The sequence below is a fragment of the Lampris incognitus genome, chromosome 4, assembly GCF_029633865.1.
Source record: "Lampris incognitus isolate fLamInc1 chromosome 4, fLamInc1.hap2, whole genome shotgun sequence".
NCBI lineage: Eukaryota > Metazoa > Chordata > Actinopteri > Lampriformes > Lampridae > Lampris > Lampris incognitus.
Window position 1 is genome coordinate 46744280 of NC_079214.1, and position 21704 is coordinate 46765983.

Genomic DNA, 21704 nt, shown 5'->3' on the forward strand with positions numbered 1-21704 from the left:
ACATCTCCAGTTTGATCTCCACTGAATCTGTTGCAGTGCAAACACTAGGGATTTTAACAACCAGTCCTTTTTTGAATCTTGAATCATGGTGTAGTGATGTTCTCCCGTGAGGACTTTTATTTTGACAGACTTGGAAAGCCAGAGGACGCAAGGAGTGCACGTGTCAGTTCCTGCTGGAGAGACAATGGCGCAACACACGGTTTTTACCGTGAACGTGTCCGTGAAAGCAAAAAGACTTTGAACAAAAAGATTGAGACTTCAATTATACTTGTAAATAGTGAAATTATATTTTGACTCCAGTATTTTGTTTAAGAAGAGACACGACACTGACACATCAGGAGTAAAAATGGTTCCACAGACATTCAATGTTAGTAGCCTACAACTACTTTACAAAACAGATAAGGTCGGAACCAGATGAAACTGAAAATAATGTGATTGGGGTGATTGTGGATGCATACAAACAGAAGGGGCTTAGGGTCATCTCTGCTTTGTACCAAGCTTTTGGGGGAAGCAGGGGGAATTCAACAACCTACGTAAAAGCAAAAAGGAAGCAGAGTTAAAGATTCAGATAACAGACGAAGAATGGTATCAAATGTGTGAGAGACACAATGTACATCCACAATCTCACAAATATGGAGGGAATTCTGCTGGAAGAATTTAACTCGCTTTTTCATAACACTCAAAATAAAAAGCAGGCAACTTGCTGCACAACAACAGTGTTGGAGGCTGTGTGGGAGCATGGAGGCTGACCACTCACATATTTTCTGGAAATGCACGAAGGTTATATTGGGAGACTATAAATGTAGGTGTCAAAAATATTTTGCAATATGAAATCCCAAATACCTAACCCGTGATGTATCTTGGTAACGTTGATGATGTTGTGATGAGAGAAGATCTCTACTTGACTTAAGTTTTACTTGCAGCAAGTAAGAAAGCCGTTACCAAAAATTGGCTTAATGTAAACACTCCAAAACAGGAACAGTGGATGGAAATTGTCCAAGACATTTTTGTTATGGAAAAGTTGACATACATTTTGAGAGTCCAAGAGAATATATTTAAAAAGAACTGGGAAAACTTGACCATTTATATGGGAAATGACACCGACTTAATGAATGCCGAATTAAAATATTTGTGTGCTATTGAAATATTTCCAGACAACTATTTATTGTTATTTTTTTTATTTTTATCTGTTTGTATATCTTACTGTATTCTTTTTTGTGTTTATGTTATTGTGCTATTCTGTTTATATCTTTTTGAAAACTCAATACAAACTTATGTGAGAAAAAAAGAGTATCTTGCCAAAAATCAATAGTGAGTATAACATAAATTACATTTTACTCAAGAAAAGAGGATGTTAACAACAGTGATTGTGTGGTTTCCTTGGTAAGTGGCCAAGGTAGAAGTAGGATAATATGCCAGCTAAGGCTTATGCCTGGTTTTACTCGAGATCGAGATGATAAGTGTGAAAGTTTGCTCCGCTCAAGCAAAAGAAAACAACGTGATCTTATTACTGAAATGCAGGAGCTTATCTGCATGTAGTGTTGTATTACCTCCATGGCATAGTTGTTGAAGATGCTAGTATTGCTGGTGTAGCGTGAAGAGCCAAGGTCTGATTTGTCTGGCAGATTGAAGCCTGGAGACACCACACAACCTACCACAGCAGCACAGAGAAGATAAGTCTCCATCACACAATACTCAAGCAAAGTAAATAAGTCAGCCTTATCTTTAAAAACACATGCTGGAGATGTTACGGCTATAACTGCTGAATCATTAACATCTCATTTTCCACAGGTCCTTGTTTAGAGGGACAAAAGGAACCACAAAACATTCAAAGCTCCCCTGTGCAAAAAAAGAGAATCAGATTTACATTCCAGGAAGCTCGGTTGCAAAAATGTCCAAAGTAGCTGTCGACAGTGATGAGGATCTTTAATAATTTTTTTTTTCATTTTTTATTTCTGGTTTTTCCCCCAATTTAGTGGCCAATCGATCCCTATTTTAATTCAAACACCCACCCTCGTACTGCATGCGTTCGCCAATTGCATCTCTCCGGCTGGCAGTCTCGAAGGAGACGCCTCACCACTTTCATGACAAGGCGAATCCAGGGCGAACCACTGCTTTTTCTGACACACACAGAGACGCATTCATGTGACGAACACAAGCCGACTCTGCCCCCCTCCCGAAGACAGTGTTGCCAATTATTGCTGCTTCATCGAGTCCGGCCATAGTCGGATCTGACGAGACCAGGGCGTGAACCCCGGTCCCCAGTGGGCAACTGCATTGACACAAAGCCAATGCTTAGACCGCTACACCAACGCGGACCAGTACCTTTAATTTTTGTTAAACTAACGGACACAAGATTGCATAAAAGGGTTTTGCAATTTATCCTGGGGGTGGGACCAGTACTGTGCCGAATCTGGACTGATACCCACTCCACCCATTCATTGGTTTGTGTTTTGCTTGAATTTAACAATTCTTGTCATTTTGTGCTTATGTTATGATTTTCTTGTGTTCTTGTGTATAACTAAAGGATCTTGACCCTTGTTTCTTTTTTCCATTACATGAATACCATGGATGTCCAAAAGAAGTCTGTTATAACAAAATGTGATTTATTATCATAATCATCATGGTGTCTTCGATGTAGGGTTGTCTCACTGGGTTGTAGAGGTGTGGGTGTTCCAAAGCTGGAGCCCATGGCAGAGCTGTCCAGTCTGCTGCGGAAGGGGCTGCGTCTGGGGCTCCTCCGGGGGACCACAGGGCCATTTCTTGGTGGGGAGAGTAAGGGCCCGTCTGGCTCTCCACAGCACTCCTCATACAGGAGGGAGGAAGTTTCTGCATCATCCATGCCCAGGGAAGACACACTCAAATGGTCACTGTTATCATCCTGGATGTGAAGAAGAGGCTGAATTAAGACCATGATGATCTTATGAAGAGTTTTCGCTGCTGGTATGATGGCGACACCTTTGCTTTATTGAAGAAATACATTATTCAATTATGTAAGGGAAATGGAAGCTTCAACATGGTTTCAACATCTGTTCATACAGAGGACCAGACACCAAGGAAATAAATATATTACATCCCTAAATCTCAAATACTTGCTCATTAAAAGTTGTAAAGTCTGACTAAGTCAACTCATTAAAAAGCACAGGTTTATTCATGGGATTTAGAGTGCTCTAAAAGGACACAAGGGGGCAGTGGTGCTTCAATTTTGTGCTCATTTTGCACTATGTTATTACCACCGCTGAACAGGCGCATCAGACATGATCCTCAAGACACAATATGCCAATTCCTCCCATCACAGTAAACCCATTGTGCCGTACCTTAGTGGGCGTGGTATAGGTGGCCAGACGGGAGTACCAGCGGCTGGCCTTCTCTGCCACACCCTTCCCTGCAGAGAACACACTGCTACGGAAAATGTCCAGAGTCGGGGTGAGCAGGGAGTCCAGGGCAAAGGAGGAAGAGGAGGGGGAGGGAGAGGCAAGACTCATGCTCAAGGAGTCTCTGTCAGCTCTCTCCCTGTAGGGGCTGGGTGTGGTGCTAGATCGCCTACTGGGAGGGGAGGACCAAAGGCGTTGGCGTGCGACGGGCTGGGATGGCGAAGGTGGGTGGTAAGTGCGAGATCGTGGTACCCCTCCAGTCCTGAGAGGGGAGCTGTGGGGCAGACTGGCCCGGCGGTGGACAGAGGAGTACGGGTGGAGGAGCAAGGGGCTAGAGGGATCCTGGAAGTCCAGGCTAGGGGTGCGGCTGCTTAGTGGACTGCCCATATGGCTCATGTAGAGTTCAATCTCTCTGGCCAGGTGTCTGCGGGTGCTGGGTGTGCCAACCTCGTCCTCCTCTGGGCCCCGGTTGTCATCATGCTGCTGGGACTGACTCTGTGCCGCCAGCAGGGACAGGGGGTCATAGCCCATTTCGATGCCTGTTCGCTTCACTGCTCCCCTTGACATTACAACGCCCACACCCCCATAGCTTGCGCTGCGCTCCACAGTCCTCTTTACACTTCTATTGCATGAGATGCTGGCGACCTCTGAGGTGGGCTCATCCAAGTCTAGATCCTCCAGATCAAAGATGGTGTCTGCAGCACCCTTATCCTCATCACAGGAGTTCTGGTCACCTGCCTCCTCCCGGGCCCCAGAGTTCCTCCCCGTGCCCGCCATAGCCTGTGTACGATCGGACCCACTGAGCGTCAGGGATTGAGGCCGGCTGGTCTTGCTGAACTTGGTGCTGGAGAGAAACTTGGCATCGGTGCCCAGGTTTCCTGCGATCTTCTCTGGATCGGTCTCACCTTGGTTAAGGCCAAGGCCCAGGACTGTGCTACCGCTGCCAGTGCTGCCAGCCGTGTCCCCACTCAGCCGGCGGCTCCGCCGCCCCAGCCTGTCTGAAGTGGAACTGCTGCTGTTGGTACTGCCCACTACCTCCTCCAGGGCGCTTTTGTGTCTCCTCAGCAAGCTGTTGGTCTGCACCTCCCCAATCTCCTCCAGAGAGGAGGTGAACAAGAGACCTGCAACGTGGTCTGAGAAAGAGAGAGAGACAGACAGAGACACACACACCCACACATACAGTGAAAGAGGGACAGATGATGAGAGAGAGCAAGACGCATATGTGCATACACACACAGAGAGAAAGGGGAAGACAAAACAACAAAGGGAGGGTAGAGAGAGGGAAAGAGGGGGAGAGAGAGAGAAAAAGAAAATGAAGAACAAAGAAAAAATGAGAGAACTGACGAAGTATTGATGATTACTTGTTTAACTGTTATAAATTAATCATTGAACTGATCCCTCACTCTACCTGCACTGGCAGAGCTCCAGGACTGGCAAGCTGTGTCCTCATAGGGTCGGGTGCCACGGACGATTCCATGGCACTTGAAGCAGGGATTGACCTCAATGTCCAGTTGGGGGAGACTGTCGCCACTACCCTTAGTACTCTCTGTCTCTGATACTACATTCATGCGTGCGTACGTGCGTACGTGCGTGCGCGCGCGCGCACACACACACACACACACACACACACACACACACACACACACACACACACACACACACACACACACACACACAAATAGAAAATAAACCCATATCAGACTCATCCAGAATCTCTATGAAGTGCAGAAGGTCAGACATAGTGGGGGAAACAACAGATGACCAAAATGTTTTGATGTTTATGAAAAACTCAAACAGAAAAAGGGAAGTGACATCAAGACTGGGGATTTTAGACAAAGGCCAGCTGATATCTGATTGGCTACTGACAGGAGCTGCTGTCGCTCTCCTTCTTTTCTCGGTCAGGAGCACTGAGGTCTCCTCTGCGCACCTCCTCTTTGGACAGCGAGTTATATCCCAAATCTGATTGATCTCCTGGGGAAAAGAGAGAAAAACACGGGGGGGGGGGGGCAGACAGAGCATTGTCTAAATATGGCCACTGAACATAATATTAATCAAATCAATATATAAGATAGTTTCAGAATACAGTGAGTAATCTGTATGACCACAAAAATATAAAAGAGGAGTAATTTCAATGCGGTTCTTCCATATCTATACTATTCCTGTCCATAATGATTAAGAAATCGGTTTATACCAATGGCATCTCTGTTAAACCTGTCCACATAGTTCTTTATTTCACAGCAGTCACTGTGCACACTGTGGCCATTCTCTGTAAACTGTTAGTTAAATCCCTTATTCACAAAGGCCCTCTCCATTATGACTCTTTACAACCAAGAAAAAGATGTCTGCTTCAGACTGAGAAACAAAGTGAAGAAGAATGTGTCCCAGAACAGATAAATGAGAAATACAGTGGAGAGTAGTGAGGTGCTTTGTCCTTTTTATCTACTCTACTCAAGCAGGCACATCCAGCAGGGGTTGTGCCCCCCCCCATGCATTAACAGGATCTACTTAAGGCCACACCCATGACTAGTTTTCTTTGTCTCTCATGGTCTCCCTCTCTGACTCACTCTGTCGCTCTCCATCAGTCCATCTTTCTCCGCATTTCTCTGTCTCTCACTACCTTCCTTCTCTTTCCACCCATTTCTCCTTCACTGTCTCTTTCTCTCCATCTTCCTCGGGTCTCCCAGCAACCAGCTGGGTGGTGATTTGCTCTCCCTCTTTCATCTTTCTCATGTTGCTCTCTGGCTCTAAATAAAGCATGAGGCAGTAGCTGATGTACAGTGTAGACAGACAGATATCAGCTAATCTTGACTGATGACAACTTAACTCTTTTAGGGTGCATGATGAGCAACCCAGCAAAAACACAGTTACACCATAACACGGTGATTTTCCTTGCTGCGCTGTCTCCATGATTTCTTTTAATCTCCCTCAGAGGTGGCATCTCAATGACTGATATTGTAGCTGTAATCAAAGAGAACGTGCCTCTGGGTAATTACTTGGCATAATTGACATTGACAAATCACTCTGTGGTGAGTCTAGGAATGAGAGGGAGGCAAAGAAGCAGGAGAAAGGTGAGTAAAGGAGTGGAGGAGGATGAGGAGGAGGTGCTGCTGAATCTGCTGTGATAGGGGGCGAGTTGGCAAAGGCGAAGGAAAGGAGGAGAGAAATGCTCTGAGCGAAGAAGTTGGAGGGAAAAAAAGGGAAAGTACAGAGCAAGTAAAAAAGAGACAGAGATGATTGAGAAAGGCTGACAGCCAGAGAAAGCACCCTGGACTGACGGAAAGATGAGAGACAGACAGACAGAGCGATAGACAGACAGACAGGTTTACCTGAATGCAGACAGACAGACAGACAGACAGGTTTACCTGAGTGCAGGGCAGGTTCTCTGGGCTCAGAACCCCCTGTTTGTGATGGGGTCACATGGCCCCTCGAGCCTATGCTGTCACCCCGACGACCGACTGCATGCAAGAGCACACACAGGCAGGGCCAGAGTGAGGGGCGGGGTTAGGGGTGCAGCAAGGCAGAAACCAGGAGAGTAAAAACAGGAAGTGACATGGGATGAACATCCAGGAAGACAGAAGGACAGAGCAGGCAAAGTATGACATAGGATGGGAGGAGGCAGAGGGGAGGATGTCAGCAGACAAAGATGGAGGGAGGAAGAAAACAAGCAAACAAACAAATGTCAGTGGAAAAGAAGAGAAGGTATAACAAGATGGCCACCCACGTGATAGGGGAAATCAAGTCAAGCAGCAGCCATTTTGAGTGTACCTGTGCTAGATCTATCATCAGTGGGGTCTACTTTGATGAAGGCAGTGGCGTAGGGGCCCTGCTCAGCGGGGTTAGTGTCGGCAGAGCTATCCATGCTGCCGTGACTCACGGCGTCCAGATCGCTCCCATCTGCCCAAAGACAACAAGGCATTAAAAGAACGCTGGGTGCCAGTTTGGCTCCATGCTGGGGAGATGAATATTGTAGACAACTGGACGGAGCCTCCTGTTGACACTTGTCTAAAAAGAGTGCCTGTATTTCTACAGGTTACTGTAAAGCATTGAGGTTGAGTCTAAGTGTTGTAGGTCCCTCTATTCAGGTGTTGTGTGTGTGTGGATGAAGCATTTAGTCTATCTTTCACACAAGCGCTTGACTCCTAAAAAAATGCAAAAAATTAAATGATAAATTCTGGACTCGAGTTAAATCAGGAAGAGGGTATGCCGTCTCATGGGTAAAATGCTAACAACCGGTATAAGGAAGTTACTTTACAAAAGCAGGTATCTGCAGGACATGGATTGGCAGCATGCATGCATTGGGTATGGAGGGAGGGGGGCGCTGACAGGCATGCATGGGTCAAGTGTGTTTAATCACATACTTTCAGACTATGACAATTTGGGGTTAAAAGTTTTCTCTGTTCAAACATTTCTGTTCATACCAAGTTTGTTTTAGACACAGTTAGTAGTGAAATATTTACAGCTGTGCAAAAGCATACAGTGGCGTGAGACTGATTATGTTGCAAGAAATTAGGATTTTGAATTATCCAATTACCCTTTAAATATGTTAATCTTTTATCATCATTTATTCACATGATATTTTTATTTATTCAACTAGCCTACATGATCAACTCAAGCTACTGTAGCAATTGGTTGGTTAAACTTTAACATATTCCTGGAAGGTGGGATTATGTAAGCCCTCAAATTGATTTGCATCATTTTTAAAGGTGACTAAATGGGTAGACGCAGAAGACAGGAAGAAATGGAAACGTTTGATCCGCTGTGGCGACCCCTAACGGGAGCAGCCGAAAGTAGTAGTAGACTAAATGGGTAGTTTGTCCTGGAGCCTATGTAACCCAACAGCCACACAAAGTATCTGTCTCCCCTCTTGCCTTTTCTGAAGTGTTTGTGTAAAAGTAAAATCAGTAATAAAATTGTACATCTTGCAGCACATTCAGTGATAATGTAAGCAGGTAATGACATGAATGTGGAAATCCTCCCCACAACATAATGTCTCTTAATGATCATGGACAAAGACAAAACCAGCATAAAGGGCTTTGTGGAAAATGTGCTTATTTTGAGTCAAAGTAGAACCAAATACCTTGGACGTATGGATACCACCACTTCCAAAATCCAGGAAGTTAAAGTGCAGTTCATTACTTGTGCTTTCTAGTGCGTGCATCCACTTCCTCCATGAGTGATTAAAGAAAGGCAGGGGATTCACTCCGTCAACATAATCAACAACATCAGTGGCTGTTGGGGGGTATCCTGCTTTACCTGACAAAGGGCTCTGTGTGAGCCGGGCATGTCTGCGGAGCGCCTGCTTAAACTGGGCAACACCAAGAACCACATTCCTCAGCTTCATCCACAGGAAGTAACCTCCTCTGGTACTGGAGGGCCACGTGCTCTCTAAGACAGCCTGGATGAGGAGCGAGGGGCAAAGGGGCAAACAAGGAGAAAGACAGAAAAGAGGAGGTGATAAAAGAAGAGTAAAAAGGGGAATAAAAGAGCAACCTTTCCCTGACAAATTTTCTGCTTATTTGCTCTAGCGGTTCCTAGGTATGCGTCTGAGGCAGATGTGCTTGAGCACCATCAACAGTGATCAACAAATAACAATTGAACAATAGGCAGAGACGTGAGGATTCTCAGTCAATGTGACAAACCAAGTGAAATAAACAACATGCTAAAGAGTCGCACAAACCAAGTGAAACAAACAATGTGCTAGAGTCGCCACTAGTAAGCAGCAGTCAAAAACTACATGGCTGCATGCCTATGAACAAAAGAGCTGTGATAGCAAGAAAATATATAGAGTAGGTGCTGTAGTCATCTGTTCAAAAAAAAAAATGGAGGGGGGCGTGCAGCTAGTGTTATGGTCTATTCCGTTGCCCATCAACATGGGGATCACCGGTTTGACTACCCGTGTTACTGCCAGCTTGGTCAGTCATCCCTACAGACACAATTGGCCATGTCTGCGGGTGGGAAGCCAGATGTGGGTATGTTTCCTGGTTGCTGCACTAGCGTCTCCTCTGGTCAGTCAGGGCGCCGGTTCAGGGGGGAGGGGAAACTGGGGGGGAATAGCATGATCCTCCCACGCGCTATGTCCCCCTGGCGAAACCCCTCACTGTCAGGTGAAAAGAAGCGGCTAGTGGCAACTCCATATGTATCGGGGGAGGCATGTGGTAGTCTGCAGCCCCCCCCCCCCCCGATCAGCAGAGTGGGTGGAGCAGCGACCGGGACGGCTCGGAAGAGTGGGGTAATTGGCTATCCTAATTGGCTATTGCAAATCTCAATGGAGGATAACAAGCTCAACCTCATGGAGGCTGTTTGGCTGGAAGAGTCTTAGTAGATATTTTATCACACCTGTTCAGACATCTCACCACTCAGGCTCTTCCAGCTGCTGGAGAAATTGTAGAACCCAGGAAGCCAATCACTACCACTTGTTTTGGGCTTGCCCAAAAGTAAATACCTTTTGGCATAAGATTTATGTAAGATTAGTGACTATATTTGGGACACAAATTACTTTTAATTGGGATGAACTCCTCTTTGGTCTATTACATGCAACACCCATAAACATTAATACAAGTTACTTATTTGGGATATTGATTGTAGCTGCTAGAAAAACAATTACAAAGAAATGGCTTAAGCCAGACACCCCATCTATATAGGACTGGTATGATATAATTTGTGTGTCTGACATTCTTGTGTAAGAAGTCGGGTTGTTGTGAAGCGTCTAGTGCAGCGGTCGGGAACCTATGGCTCGCGAGCCATATATGGCTCTTCCGGTGACGGCATATGGCTCCCAGACAATTTTGAGTTGAAAATTATTTTTTTTTCAAAAAAATCAGTTTGGAACTGATTTTAAAATACTTGTGATATTTCTTAATAATACTGTGTCATTTTAAAGTAAACAGAAATTAGTTTTGAAGATAAATTTCACGGGTCACGGGTCACCCGTGGGTCGGGTCGGGAACCAATGGCTCGCGAGCATGTCCGGGTCATTGTAAAGGTGAAGAAATCAATTTTATCAGATAGCCAACTAGTTTATCCGCTTCAACCCTTGTAACGGAAAAGATGGCGAAAAGAAAAAAAGACGATGATTACCGTGCATTCCAGGCTGCGTGGACAGAGGAATTTGCATTTGTGGAGAGAGCAGGATCTGCGGTATGTCTAATATGCAATGATAAAATTGCATCGATGAAACGGTCAAATATAAAGCGGCACTTCGATACGCACCATGCTTCATTTGCATCGAAATATCCAGCGGGGGACAGCAGGAAAAGGGCATGCGAGGAGCTACAGCGGAGAGTGCAGACGAGTCAGCAGCAACTACGTGTGTGGACCAAGCAAGGTGACGGGAATTCCGCTAGCTTTGCGGGGGCTTTGGCATTCACTTTGTGCACTGCCTGTTGACACCTATGTCCTATCAGACTTGAACCTAGTTTTTTTGGCACTTTACTTGTGTTGTTGCCTCCTGACTAGAGCCTTGCTTGTGTTGTATTAACTCTCAGATGTACATCGCTTCTGCTACATGTAATTGTAACATTGTAACATTGTAAATCAAATTGACGGCTTCCAGGAATTCAATCTGTTCCAGTTGAAAGTGTGGCCCAGACAGCTGATACCTCCAAGCCATCAATTACAAAGCTACAATATCAAAATAATAGCTAAAAACTTTTGGCAACGAAACACACCAGAGTAACCTTTACCACAGCCTTCTCTGTTTATAACCTACTCCAACATCAGACACATTTTTTTTCACTCCCTTGCCAGATAAGGACGGTACTGATACAGCCGCTCAGAATTGCTGGTGGGTCCATGACAGGACCCATACAGATCCGTGGCATATTCCTGCTGGGTCACTCAGTTTCAATGGGTGAAGCTGGCTGGGATCCGGCTGGGGGCAATTCTGAGGGGCTGGTACTGAAGGCTGACAGGTTAGAGTGACAATTCATCTTAAGGTGTGCTCACTGATTATGTCCGATGACCTTGGGAGGGAAAAAGGAAGTGCCCTGGAGGGGAATAATTTGACATATTGTCTGTGTTGACATAGTGACTTCGGGGGAATTTTATGGATTTTGGTAACTGTATGTAGAATAAAGTGTTTGCAATGGCAGAATAATTCAGTGGTAATGTTCTCAACTTGATGTTTATAAGCCGCTAATGCTATAGACAAACTCAAACAGTCAGACTTCTCTGATTTGTCCCATTACAATATTACAGTCACATTATAATAATTCAGGAAAGGTTTTGGTAGGTAAATATGCTCTTTACAAGAAAGTTCTGCTTCATTCTGCCCGACAAAATTACAGTTCTGTGATTCACAGAAAATTGAATCAGTCCATCTGGACACATTTATGGAATTGATTCAAGTCTCTGGGATTTCCTTACCTGGATTATTGAACATGCATAATTACTGTTCTATGGCTGTTTTGGCTACTAGAGATTTCCAAAGTAAGTGCCTTGCTAAAGCCTTAGTAGATGACAGCTGCTAGGAGAGGGAAGGGTGTTTCTTATTCACAACCTCAGAAATACCTCCCCCCCTTCCCAAAAAAAAACAAACAAACAAAAAAACAGGGATTTGAACTGATCCCCTAATGGGCACAAGTTAACTACCAATAACTTATAAATACTAAGCTACCAGCTGTCCCAATGTCCAAACAGTTTCAGATTATCACAACATAACAAATAGAGCACGTAGTCTGTGACACTATAAATACATTAGTTATTTCTCCAATCTGATGATATTTGGTTGGGTGCAAACACAAATGCACGCACGCATGCGCACACACACACACACACACACACACACACACACACACACACACACACACACACACACACACACACACACACACACGGGGTTATCTACCTTGTTGTAGTAGCCGTAGGTGATGGCGTTGGGGTGGACTCCTGCCTTCTTCATCTCGAAGAGAACCCTAACAGCTAGGACAGGTTGACCGTACTGACCACAGAGCTGCATCAGCACCCGGTAGCACACCTGGAGGACCCGAGAAATGCTGACTCACTTCAGAGGTGGTAGCGACCCCATAAAGTGCAATTTTAGTGGCTATGTTTACATGTGAACCATAAGGGATGCGTAAGGGATGCTAAAGTATGCCATCTGAATTGGCATACGTAAACACTATGACCATTTACAACAACCCTAAGCTCTTAAACTGCCAAGAAAGCTTAATAATACCCCTGAAATATAATGCGTAACCAGGATACTGTAACATATAAAAATGTGATCCCATCTACCCCTTTTTTCTGTGTACTATGCAATCTTTATTTTGCAATGTATTATGGGTACATTTTCTTTCTTTTTTTTTGGATCCCCCCCCTTTTTTCCACCAATTGTACTTGGCCAATTACCCTATTTTTCTGAGCCATCCCGGTCGCTGCTCCACCCCCTCTGCTGATCTGGGGAGGGCTGCAAACTACCACATGCCTCCTCCAATACATGTGGAGTCGCCAGCCACTTCTTTTCACCCGACAGTGAGGAGTTTTGCCACGGGGACATAGCACATGGGAGGATCATGCTATTCCCCCCAGTACCCCCCCCCCCGAACAGGTGCCCTGACCGACCAGAGGAGGCACTAATGCAGCGACCAGGACACAAACCTACATCCGGCTTCCCACCCACAAACACAGCCAATTGTGTCTGTAGGGACGCCCAACCAAGGTATTATGGGTACAATCTGGCAAAACATTAAAACATGGCAGCAAACTGAGGAAATGTGAGATCATCTAATTTTTGGAGCAATCAAGAAACGGAGTCTTTTGAAACAGAAGTTGTTAATATTTTGATTTGGTTTTGTTGTTTTCTTTTCTTTTGTAAAAAAAAACAACATAAAACATTTTAAAGATTCAATAAAGTGGCTGAGGAGGCAAGCAGATGCATCAGGCAGAGAAATGGGTATAGGCATAAAAGAGGGCATATCAAAATGAATGTAAACAGCTTATCCAAGATAACACTTTAACCTGGATATGAGCTAGTATCGACGATGCTGTGTGCATATAAATATAGGGTCAACATGTCATGTAAACATGTAAACACACACAGCTAAAGCAAACAGGACATAAAACTTACCACTGGGTTGGTCTAAAAACAAGAGCCAAATACGAACCAAAACTGAGACAGTAAGGCTGGGGACAGACTGCACAACTCAACAGACTGTGGGTTTAACATCACACAATTCAAAATTGCAATCTCTGCCAAATGTCAATCACTACACACCGAACACACCAATGAAGCATGTACCTAAAAACCTTCCATGATGGCCAATTGTTGGCAATGATCAGCCTTACTGTCACATAGTGTTACCCCAGTGTAAGTAAGACTTAAAAGCTGCTTTTTTTGTTGCTATTGTTATCTTTAAGCTGTTAGTCTCGATAATGGCTCAGTGGGTCCAGTAAAACAGATTAACCACTGACTGTACCTCATCTGGGGGCTGGAGCTTTTTAGCCTGCATCTTGCGGAGCACATCGTAGGCGGTGCGCAGTGCCCGGACCTTGGAGTGGCACACCTTAACATAGGCCGGCAGGCAGATGAACCACAGACCGTAGCAGTGTCGGAGCAGGCACTTGGACCACAGCTGGGGAACTGACGAGTACTTCTTGGCTATTTTTTGGGCCAACCTGATCTCCTGTGGACAGAGTTTTGGCAAGTTTTAGAGAAAGAGTGTAAGCAAGTGTGTGTATCAAACTCAGAGCAGCAGTCTCTCCCAGTCTCCCGTTTTGGCAGAAAATGAATCTAGTCAACAATTATCTCCTCTTCTTTACATCTTCTAAAAAAAAAAAAAAAAAAAACCTCTCTGCTCAGTTCTCATTTTATTTAATTTTCTTGTTCACCCTCTTTCTATGAACTCAAAAATGTTGTCAAGGTGCTGCATCTCTGAACTTTGACCTCTTTACTATTAACTTCCTGTAATGCTTTAGCAATAGCAACTGAGGCCCTTTCCTCTGCTGATCTCATTCTTAGTCAACAGGGGTGTAACGGTACCAGTATTTGTACCATACCGCTTGATACAGGACATTCGGTTCGGTGTGCATTGTAATCTGAGTGAATATAGTCCAGTTTTAACCACATACATTACGTGCATAACTTTTTTATGCTATGATGGTCAGTTGACTGAAATGTTAAGAGAATAAAGTGACACATGACAAGATAGGCAGCACGGTGGCGCAGTGGTTAGCGCGGTTGCCTCACAGCCAGAAGGTCCTGTGTTAGAGCCCTGGGGTAGTCCAACCTTGGGCATTGTCCCGGGTCATCCTCTGTGTGGAGTTTGATTGTTCTCCCCGTGTCTGCGTGGGTTTCCTCCGGGTGCTCCGGTTTCCTCCCACAGTCCAAAGACATGTAGGTCATGTGAATCAGGTGGCCATATTAAATTGTCCCTAGGTATGAATGTGTGTGTGTCAGCCCTGTGATGGCCTGGCGGACTGTCAAGGGTGTCTACCCGCCGGCTGCCAATGACTGCTGGGATAGGCTCCAGCATCCTTGAGAGCAGGATAAGCAGTTTGAATATTGGCTGGATGAATGGATGACAAGATAGTGTGCCCTCTTCTACATTTCTGTATGCAGAAACACATTTTAAAACTCAGTTTCCTCTCAGATTCCATAATGGAGCCGTAACTTAGCAACTGAATTAGCGATGCAGCCTCCTAAGTATGGTGACCGCAAAGCCAGAGCTTGAGGACCCTCCCATAGCCGTCAGGTCCCCTGTTTGGGAACATTTTCCAGTGAACTACAGTAGCAACGGACAAAGACATGCGGACAAGACGACGGCAGCATGCCAACATTGTTCAGCTGAAACCAAGTATGTTGCTGGCAGTACGTCGAACATGATTACTCATTTGAGACGGCATCATCCAAATTTGAATATCAGCGGTACAAGTTAAAAACCGAGTGGAGTGCAAACACTGCTCCCTGTGGTATCTAAGCAACCTCTCCCTGCTAATTCAGACCAGACAAAAGCAATAACAAACACCATAGGGGTTTTTATTACTTCGGATCAGCGACCATCATCATCATCATCATCATCAGCGGTCACTCAGGGTCGAGTATGACTGCCCTCCTTCTAGATCCTTGTGGGTATCCTTGCGGGAGGATGTCTGCGTGTGACAACTTTTTACGTGGAGTGGCTGGTGTGCCTGAGCCACCACACGGTCCTTGGCAGGGGGTGGCCAGAGTCAAATGGCATGGAGAACCAAGATGATTGGGGACCACCTTCTGTTGCAGCCTTCATCCACCTTCACTGCCATTGTGACCTGGAGACATTGTCCACCGGTTCTGCTGTTGAGGTCTTTGTTGGATCGCACTTCATCTAGAACCTCCCCCTTTACCTATCCGCCTTGGGTGACCCTACCAGGAGCCAAGCTCCGGACGGCATAGCGTTTGGGATCATTGGTACAACCAAGCTTCTCCACCATGACAACGTGGCGACCCAGGAGAAGATCTGTGACCATACGACTATATTGTAGATAATACAGGTTTTAAACACATGTTGAAAGGGATTCAGCCCCAGTTTGACCTTCCCTCTTGTTTTTTTTTTTTAAGAAAGAAAGGTTTGTGCCTTCATTTGCCTTCCTTATTTGTTCAGGAAATTATTGCCAGTTTGCCACTGATTACAAGTTTGTAAAAGTTTACATGTTTACAAGTTAAATTCATAATAAATGAAAAGTTTTGCATGTCTTTTTTCACTGTACAGAAAACGTACCAAACTTTGACTTCAAAACTGAGGTATGTTTGTGTACCGTTACACCCCTATTAGTTAATGTAAATAAAAGTATCCACTGACAGTCTTAAGTGTAAAATAGAAATGAATGAGAGAATAAATGAACAGGACTGTGTGAAACAGGTAAAACTTTAAACATTATGTGACAGCATCTGTGTGATTCTGTGAATGCTGTTTTTTGTGTGCCTCTATGTGTGCCTGTGTGCCTGCGCGTGCAGGTGTTTGCATACCATGTACATAATATGTGTGTTCTAACCTGCTTGCTTCGTCTAAACACGGGTGCAGGGCTGGTGGGACAGCTGTGCCGAGCGGTGGGACGGGAAGAAGTCCGTGGACCTTCTACTGGGTCAAAGAGATCCATGCTCAAAACTGGGAATCCATCGTACCTGAAATCACACACACACACACACACACACACACACACACACACACACACACACACACACACACACACACACACACACACACACACACACGCACACACACATAGGATATCATGTTATACAAATTATAAGTTCTTAACTAATATTCCTCATTTCGGCAAAGTGACCGCAATCAATATTTTAGACATATTCCAACAAAACTTATGCCAGTGCTTTCCATTAAAAGGCTTTTGTGGTATGTCTAAGGACACAGGCTTCAAGAATTCTACCAGTCTGTAATTATTAATGAAGTAGGAGGACCAATGGAAAGCTTTTAATTTAATGGCAAATGTGGATTATCTGAGCAGCTCACGTTCACCTTAAATTAAATATCCTTTGACATGGCTATTTTGAGGAAAAAAATTATGATTCTTTTTTTAAAAAGATTAATTTCGTGTGAAGAGGATGGCTTTATATTTTATGTTTGAAAGTTGTTTGATAAGTAAGGTTTGATTGATAGCTAGATAACTGGAATGGAATTGTTTTTAGTCTAGTTGGTGGACGGCTTCCTGGTGGCGAGTCCTCTGTGTGTGTGTGTGTGTGTGTGTGTGTGTGTGTGTGTGTGTGTGTGTGTGTGTGTGTGTGTGTGTGTGTGTGTGTGTGTGTGTGTGTGTGTGTGTGTGTGTGTGCAAACACACACTCTAGGCTCCAGAGTTCCAACACTACCAGAATAATTAGGGGATGTTTAGCTCAATTTTAATACCACTTTGCAGTTTGAATGTCAGTCTTGGTAGTCTCTGATCTAAGACGTCAGACTGTTTGCGTCCTATTAGCAAAATAATACAATTTGACACCTCTGAAATTACATTTATCTTGTGTAATTGAAATGGTTGCACTGTTCCATTAGGATGTTGCTCAATAATCTAAATAATTTTGTACAGTTTGTTCTTTCCTGCCATGAGGAAATAGGAAAATGTTTTCCATTTACACTGCCATTGTTACAAACATTCACCTCCTTAACATTAATTTAGAAACTAGACTCAGAAATAGACATAGTAATTCACTGCCGGCAAGCACAGTACAACCGATTATTATTTTTACCCTATACACTACCGTTCAAAAGTTTGGGATCACCCAAACAATTTCGTGTTTTCCATGAAAAGTCACACTTATTCACCACCATATGTTGTGAAATGAATAGAAAATAGAGTCAAGACATTGACAAGGTTAGAAATAATGATTTGTATTTGAAATAAGATTTTTTTTACATCAAACTTTGCTTTCGTCAAAGAATCCTCCATTTGCAGCAATTACAGCATTGCAGACCTTTGGCATCCTAGCTGTTAATTTGTTGAGGTAATCTGGAGAAATTGCACCCCACGCTTCCAGAAGCAGCTCCCACAAGTTGGATTGGTTGGATGGGCACTTCTTTGAGCAGATTGAGTTTCTGGAGCATCACATTTGTGGGGTCAATTAAACGCTCAAAATGGCCAGAAAAAGAGAACTTTCATCTGAAACTCGACAGTCTATTCTTGTTCTTAGAAATGAAGGCTATTCCATGCGAGAAATTGCTAAGAAATTGAAGATTTCCTACACCGGTGTGTACTACTCCCTTCAGAGGACAGCACAAACAGGCTCTAACAGGTACTATTTAATGAAGATGCCAGTTGGGGACCTGTGAGGCGTCTGTTTCTCAAACTAGAGACTCTAATGTACTTATCTTCTTGCTCAGTTGTGCAACGCGGCCTCCCACTTCTTTTTCTACTCTGGTTAGAGCCTGTTTGTGCTGTCCTCTGAAGGGAGTAGTACACACCGGTGTAGGAAATCTTCAATTTCTTAGCAATTTCTCGCATGGAATAGCCTTCATTTCTAAGAACAAGAATAGACTGTCGAGTTTCAGATGAAAGTTCTCTTTTTCTGGCCATTTTGAGCGTTTAATTGACCCCACAAATGTGATGCTCCAGAAACTCAATCTGCTCAAAGAAGTGCCCATCCAACCAATCCAACTTGTGGGAGCTGCTTCTGGAAGCGTGGGGTGCAATTTCTCCAGATTACCTCAACAAATTAACAGCTAGAATGCCAAAGGTCTGCAATGCTGTAATTGCTGCAAATGGAGGATTCTTTGACGAAAGCAAAGTTTGATGTAAAAAAAATCTTATTTCAAATACAAATCATTATTTCTAACCTTGTCAATGTCTTGACTCTATTTTCTATTCATTTCACAACATATGGTGGTGAATAAGTGTGACTTTTCATGGAAAACACAAAATTGTTTGGGTGATCCCAAACTTTTGAACGGTAGTGTATATTTTACATTCTACCTCTTTAGAAATTTTAATTGCTATTTTTTCATATTTGATTGCTGGGAGCAACCATTTCATTGCACTGGCTGCACCTGTTACATATTACAATTCAAATTAAAATAAAAGTAAAACTACTGACTTTTTTTTAATGTTTTACAGTAAAAGACACTTTTGGAAGTAAACAAAAAAAAGTTGGATCAAAATATAATTCCATGCCCAACAATAAATCACCTGGCTCAGACGGCCACCCACTGGAATTCTATACTCACTTCTGGCCAATCACATCCCCAGCATTCATCCGAATGATTGCCTAGATTAAATCATCCTCCTCTACCTCCATATATTATTACTGCGCTCATTTCAATTTTGCTCAAACCTAATAAGGACCTAACTCTCCCTTCCAGTTATATAGACCCATAAGCCTAACAGATTGTGATGTGAAGATCATTAGTAAAACCACCAGAATTGAATCAGTCATTTCTTATATAATTCACCCAGACCAAACAGGTTTTATCAAAGGCAGACACTCGTCCGGCAATATGCGCTGTTTACTCGGTCTCATTAGTATATCCCAAAGGAATAACCTAAATACAATTATTGCTTCCCTAGATGCCCAGAAAGTGTTTAACAATTAGAGTTAAGCCTAGTTCACTCTACACAACTTTTAAAGCCGTCAGATCGCTGTACTGTTCACACTACACAACGTGCTGTCTTGTAACCGGGAATCTTGAAATCATTGTTGTTTTCTCACTACATGACCGAGCAACGACGGGGGGGAGGGGGGGGGTGTCATACATCACACTAGTGGTTCTCAAACTTTTTCTGTCATGCCCCCCCTCTGGAGGAAGAAGAATTTTCATGCCCCCTGCCCCAACAAAATGGTGACAAAACAGGCCAAGTTTGACTTTATTTAAATAACATCAAGATCATGAACATTCCTTTCACTTTTCTTTCAGTAATTTCTGTTGTGCAAATAACAAACGCAAGTTCCACTTCGACTTTATCAAACCTCTTTTTGTGACATTTGTCACTATTTTGCTCCATCAGTCCATGTGCTTTTTCAAAAACAGAGAAAAATGAAATAAAATTCAAAATGCTAGAACAGTTGAGGTTAGGGTGAGGAGCTTGGACATCCGGAGGGAGCTCGGAGTAGAGCCGCTGCTGCTTCGCATCGAAAGGAGCCAGTTGAGGTGGTTCGGGCATCTGATTAGGATGCCTCCTGGGTGCCTTCCTTTGGAAGTTTTCCAGGCACGTCCAACTGCAGGGAGACCCCAGGGTAGACCCAGAACTTGCTGGAGGGACATGTCCAACCTGGCCTGGGAACACCTTAAGATCCCAGAGGAGGAGCTGGAGAGCGTTGCTGGGGAAAGGGACACATGGAGTGCCCTACTTAGCTTGCTGCCACCGCGACCCGACCCCGGAGAAGCGGCTGATGATGAGATGAGATGAGACTTTGCTAGAACAATAACAATAAAGTTAAATCTGTACAAAAAAAGAACAAATGCAGATATTTGGGAAAAACGATGAGCAAGTAAATGAGCTCACGTCTTATCACTGCATTAGTGGCTGCAATGAACCTGTTTTGGACGGCACATCTTTTCAAAATGGGGTTGTAGGCTTGATACTGTCACTCTCAAGTCATGCTCAATGTTGGGCTTAGATTTGTACTTTGTTTTAAGTAAGGCAACAGCAGAAAGGCCCATCTCACAGAGATAGGATGTGGCAAAGGGAAGCAGAATGGCCACAGCCCTCTGTCCTGAGTGGATACTCCTCCTCCACACCAAGCCAGAAGTCACTCAATGTCTGGTCTGTAAAACTCAGCCTTAGGGTGGAGTCAGATGTCATCTTAATGAACTGGTCCTCTTCAGCAGAGCTGAAACTAGCAGGTGCTGCTGCATTGAATGGATCTGTCACCCAGTCATACTGAGCACTGTTGTTTGGGAAGTATTTTTGAAATAATTCTCTCAGGGAAGAGATGTGCTCTTTAAGACATGAAATCACGGTTGTGGCTCCAGAATCACTGGTTTCAACAAATTCACTCAGCTTCTCAAAGAAATCAGTATTTCCTTAATCAAGTCACCTGCCCCACATCTCAAGCTTTCAAATGAATGCACTGATTTCGTCTGCCAGGTGAGGAAGGTGGTTGTCTCTGCTTTGAAGCTGAAGATTTAATTCATTCAGCTTTCCAAATATATCGCTGAGATAGGCCATTTTCATCAGAAATTGTTCATGACTAAACTTGCTTGCAACTTCATGCATATGCTCCTCCTCCAGAAACACCCGAATTTCCTCTCTGAGCTCAAAGACTCCCGACGACACTTTACAACAATCGCTGTGAAACACACAGCTGAACGTTCAGCTGCCATATCCTCACAAAGTGCAGGATGCCGCTGTGCTCTCAGGGGTCTTGTTTAGATGAAATTGACCACACTAACAACATTGGTCAAAACCTCATTTAGGTCAGGGCTAATCTGTCTTGATGCTAGTGCTTCTCTGTGTATGACAGTGCGTCCATCTGGCGAGACCCTCTTGATTAGTGCCTGCAATCCCTTAATTTTCCCTGCCATGGTCTGTGCACCATCCATGCAAATACCTGCACAGTTCTCCCATTTCAGCCCATGTTCTGTCAGGTAACAGTCTAGAAGCCTAAACACCTCATCAGCTGTTGCTCTACTTGGGACGTACTTGCAAAACAGCAAATCCTCACACAGTGACTCTGGCATGACAAAGTGAACATAAGCAATAAACAAGCAGTCTTTATTGTTGTCAGTAGCCTCATCCATTTTAAGGCGAAACATTTGTCTTTCAGTTTTTCAATGAGTTGTTCTTGAAGGTCATTTGAAATGTCACATATACATCTTGCAACTGTATCATTGGACAGAGGGACAGCCTTCAGTTTTGCGGTGCTTGTCTCATCAAACATACACTGCTCAAAAAAATAAAGGGAACACCTAA

General features: G+C 44.1%; 1 protein-coding gene across 1 annotated transcript in view; it reads right to left on the minus strand.

Moving 5' to 3' along the window:
• Positions 1–21704, minus strand: part of LOC130111955 (C-myc promoter-binding protein-like) — a 109821-nt gene that overhangs the window by 19287 nt on the left and 68830 nt on the right. The window contains exons 17-25 of the mRNA XM_056279262.1: positions 16341–16470; positions 13790–13996; positions 12220–12348; positions 8628–8769; positions 5241–5345; positions 4783–4932; positions 3318–4507; positions 2653–2881; positions 1551–1651 (exon numbers count right to left, since the gene is read on the minus strand). Of these exons, the coding sequence (XP_056135237.1) occupies positions 1551–1651; positions 2653–2881; positions 3318–4507; positions 4783–4932; positions 5241–5345; positions 8628–8769; positions 12220–12348; positions 13790–13996; positions 16341–16470 (2383 nt within the window). The remainder of the gene's footprint in view (positions 1–1550; positions 1652–2652; positions 2882–3317; positions 4508–4782; positions 4933–5240; positions 5346–8627; positions 8770–12219; positions 12349–13789; positions 13997–16340; positions 16471–21704) is intronic.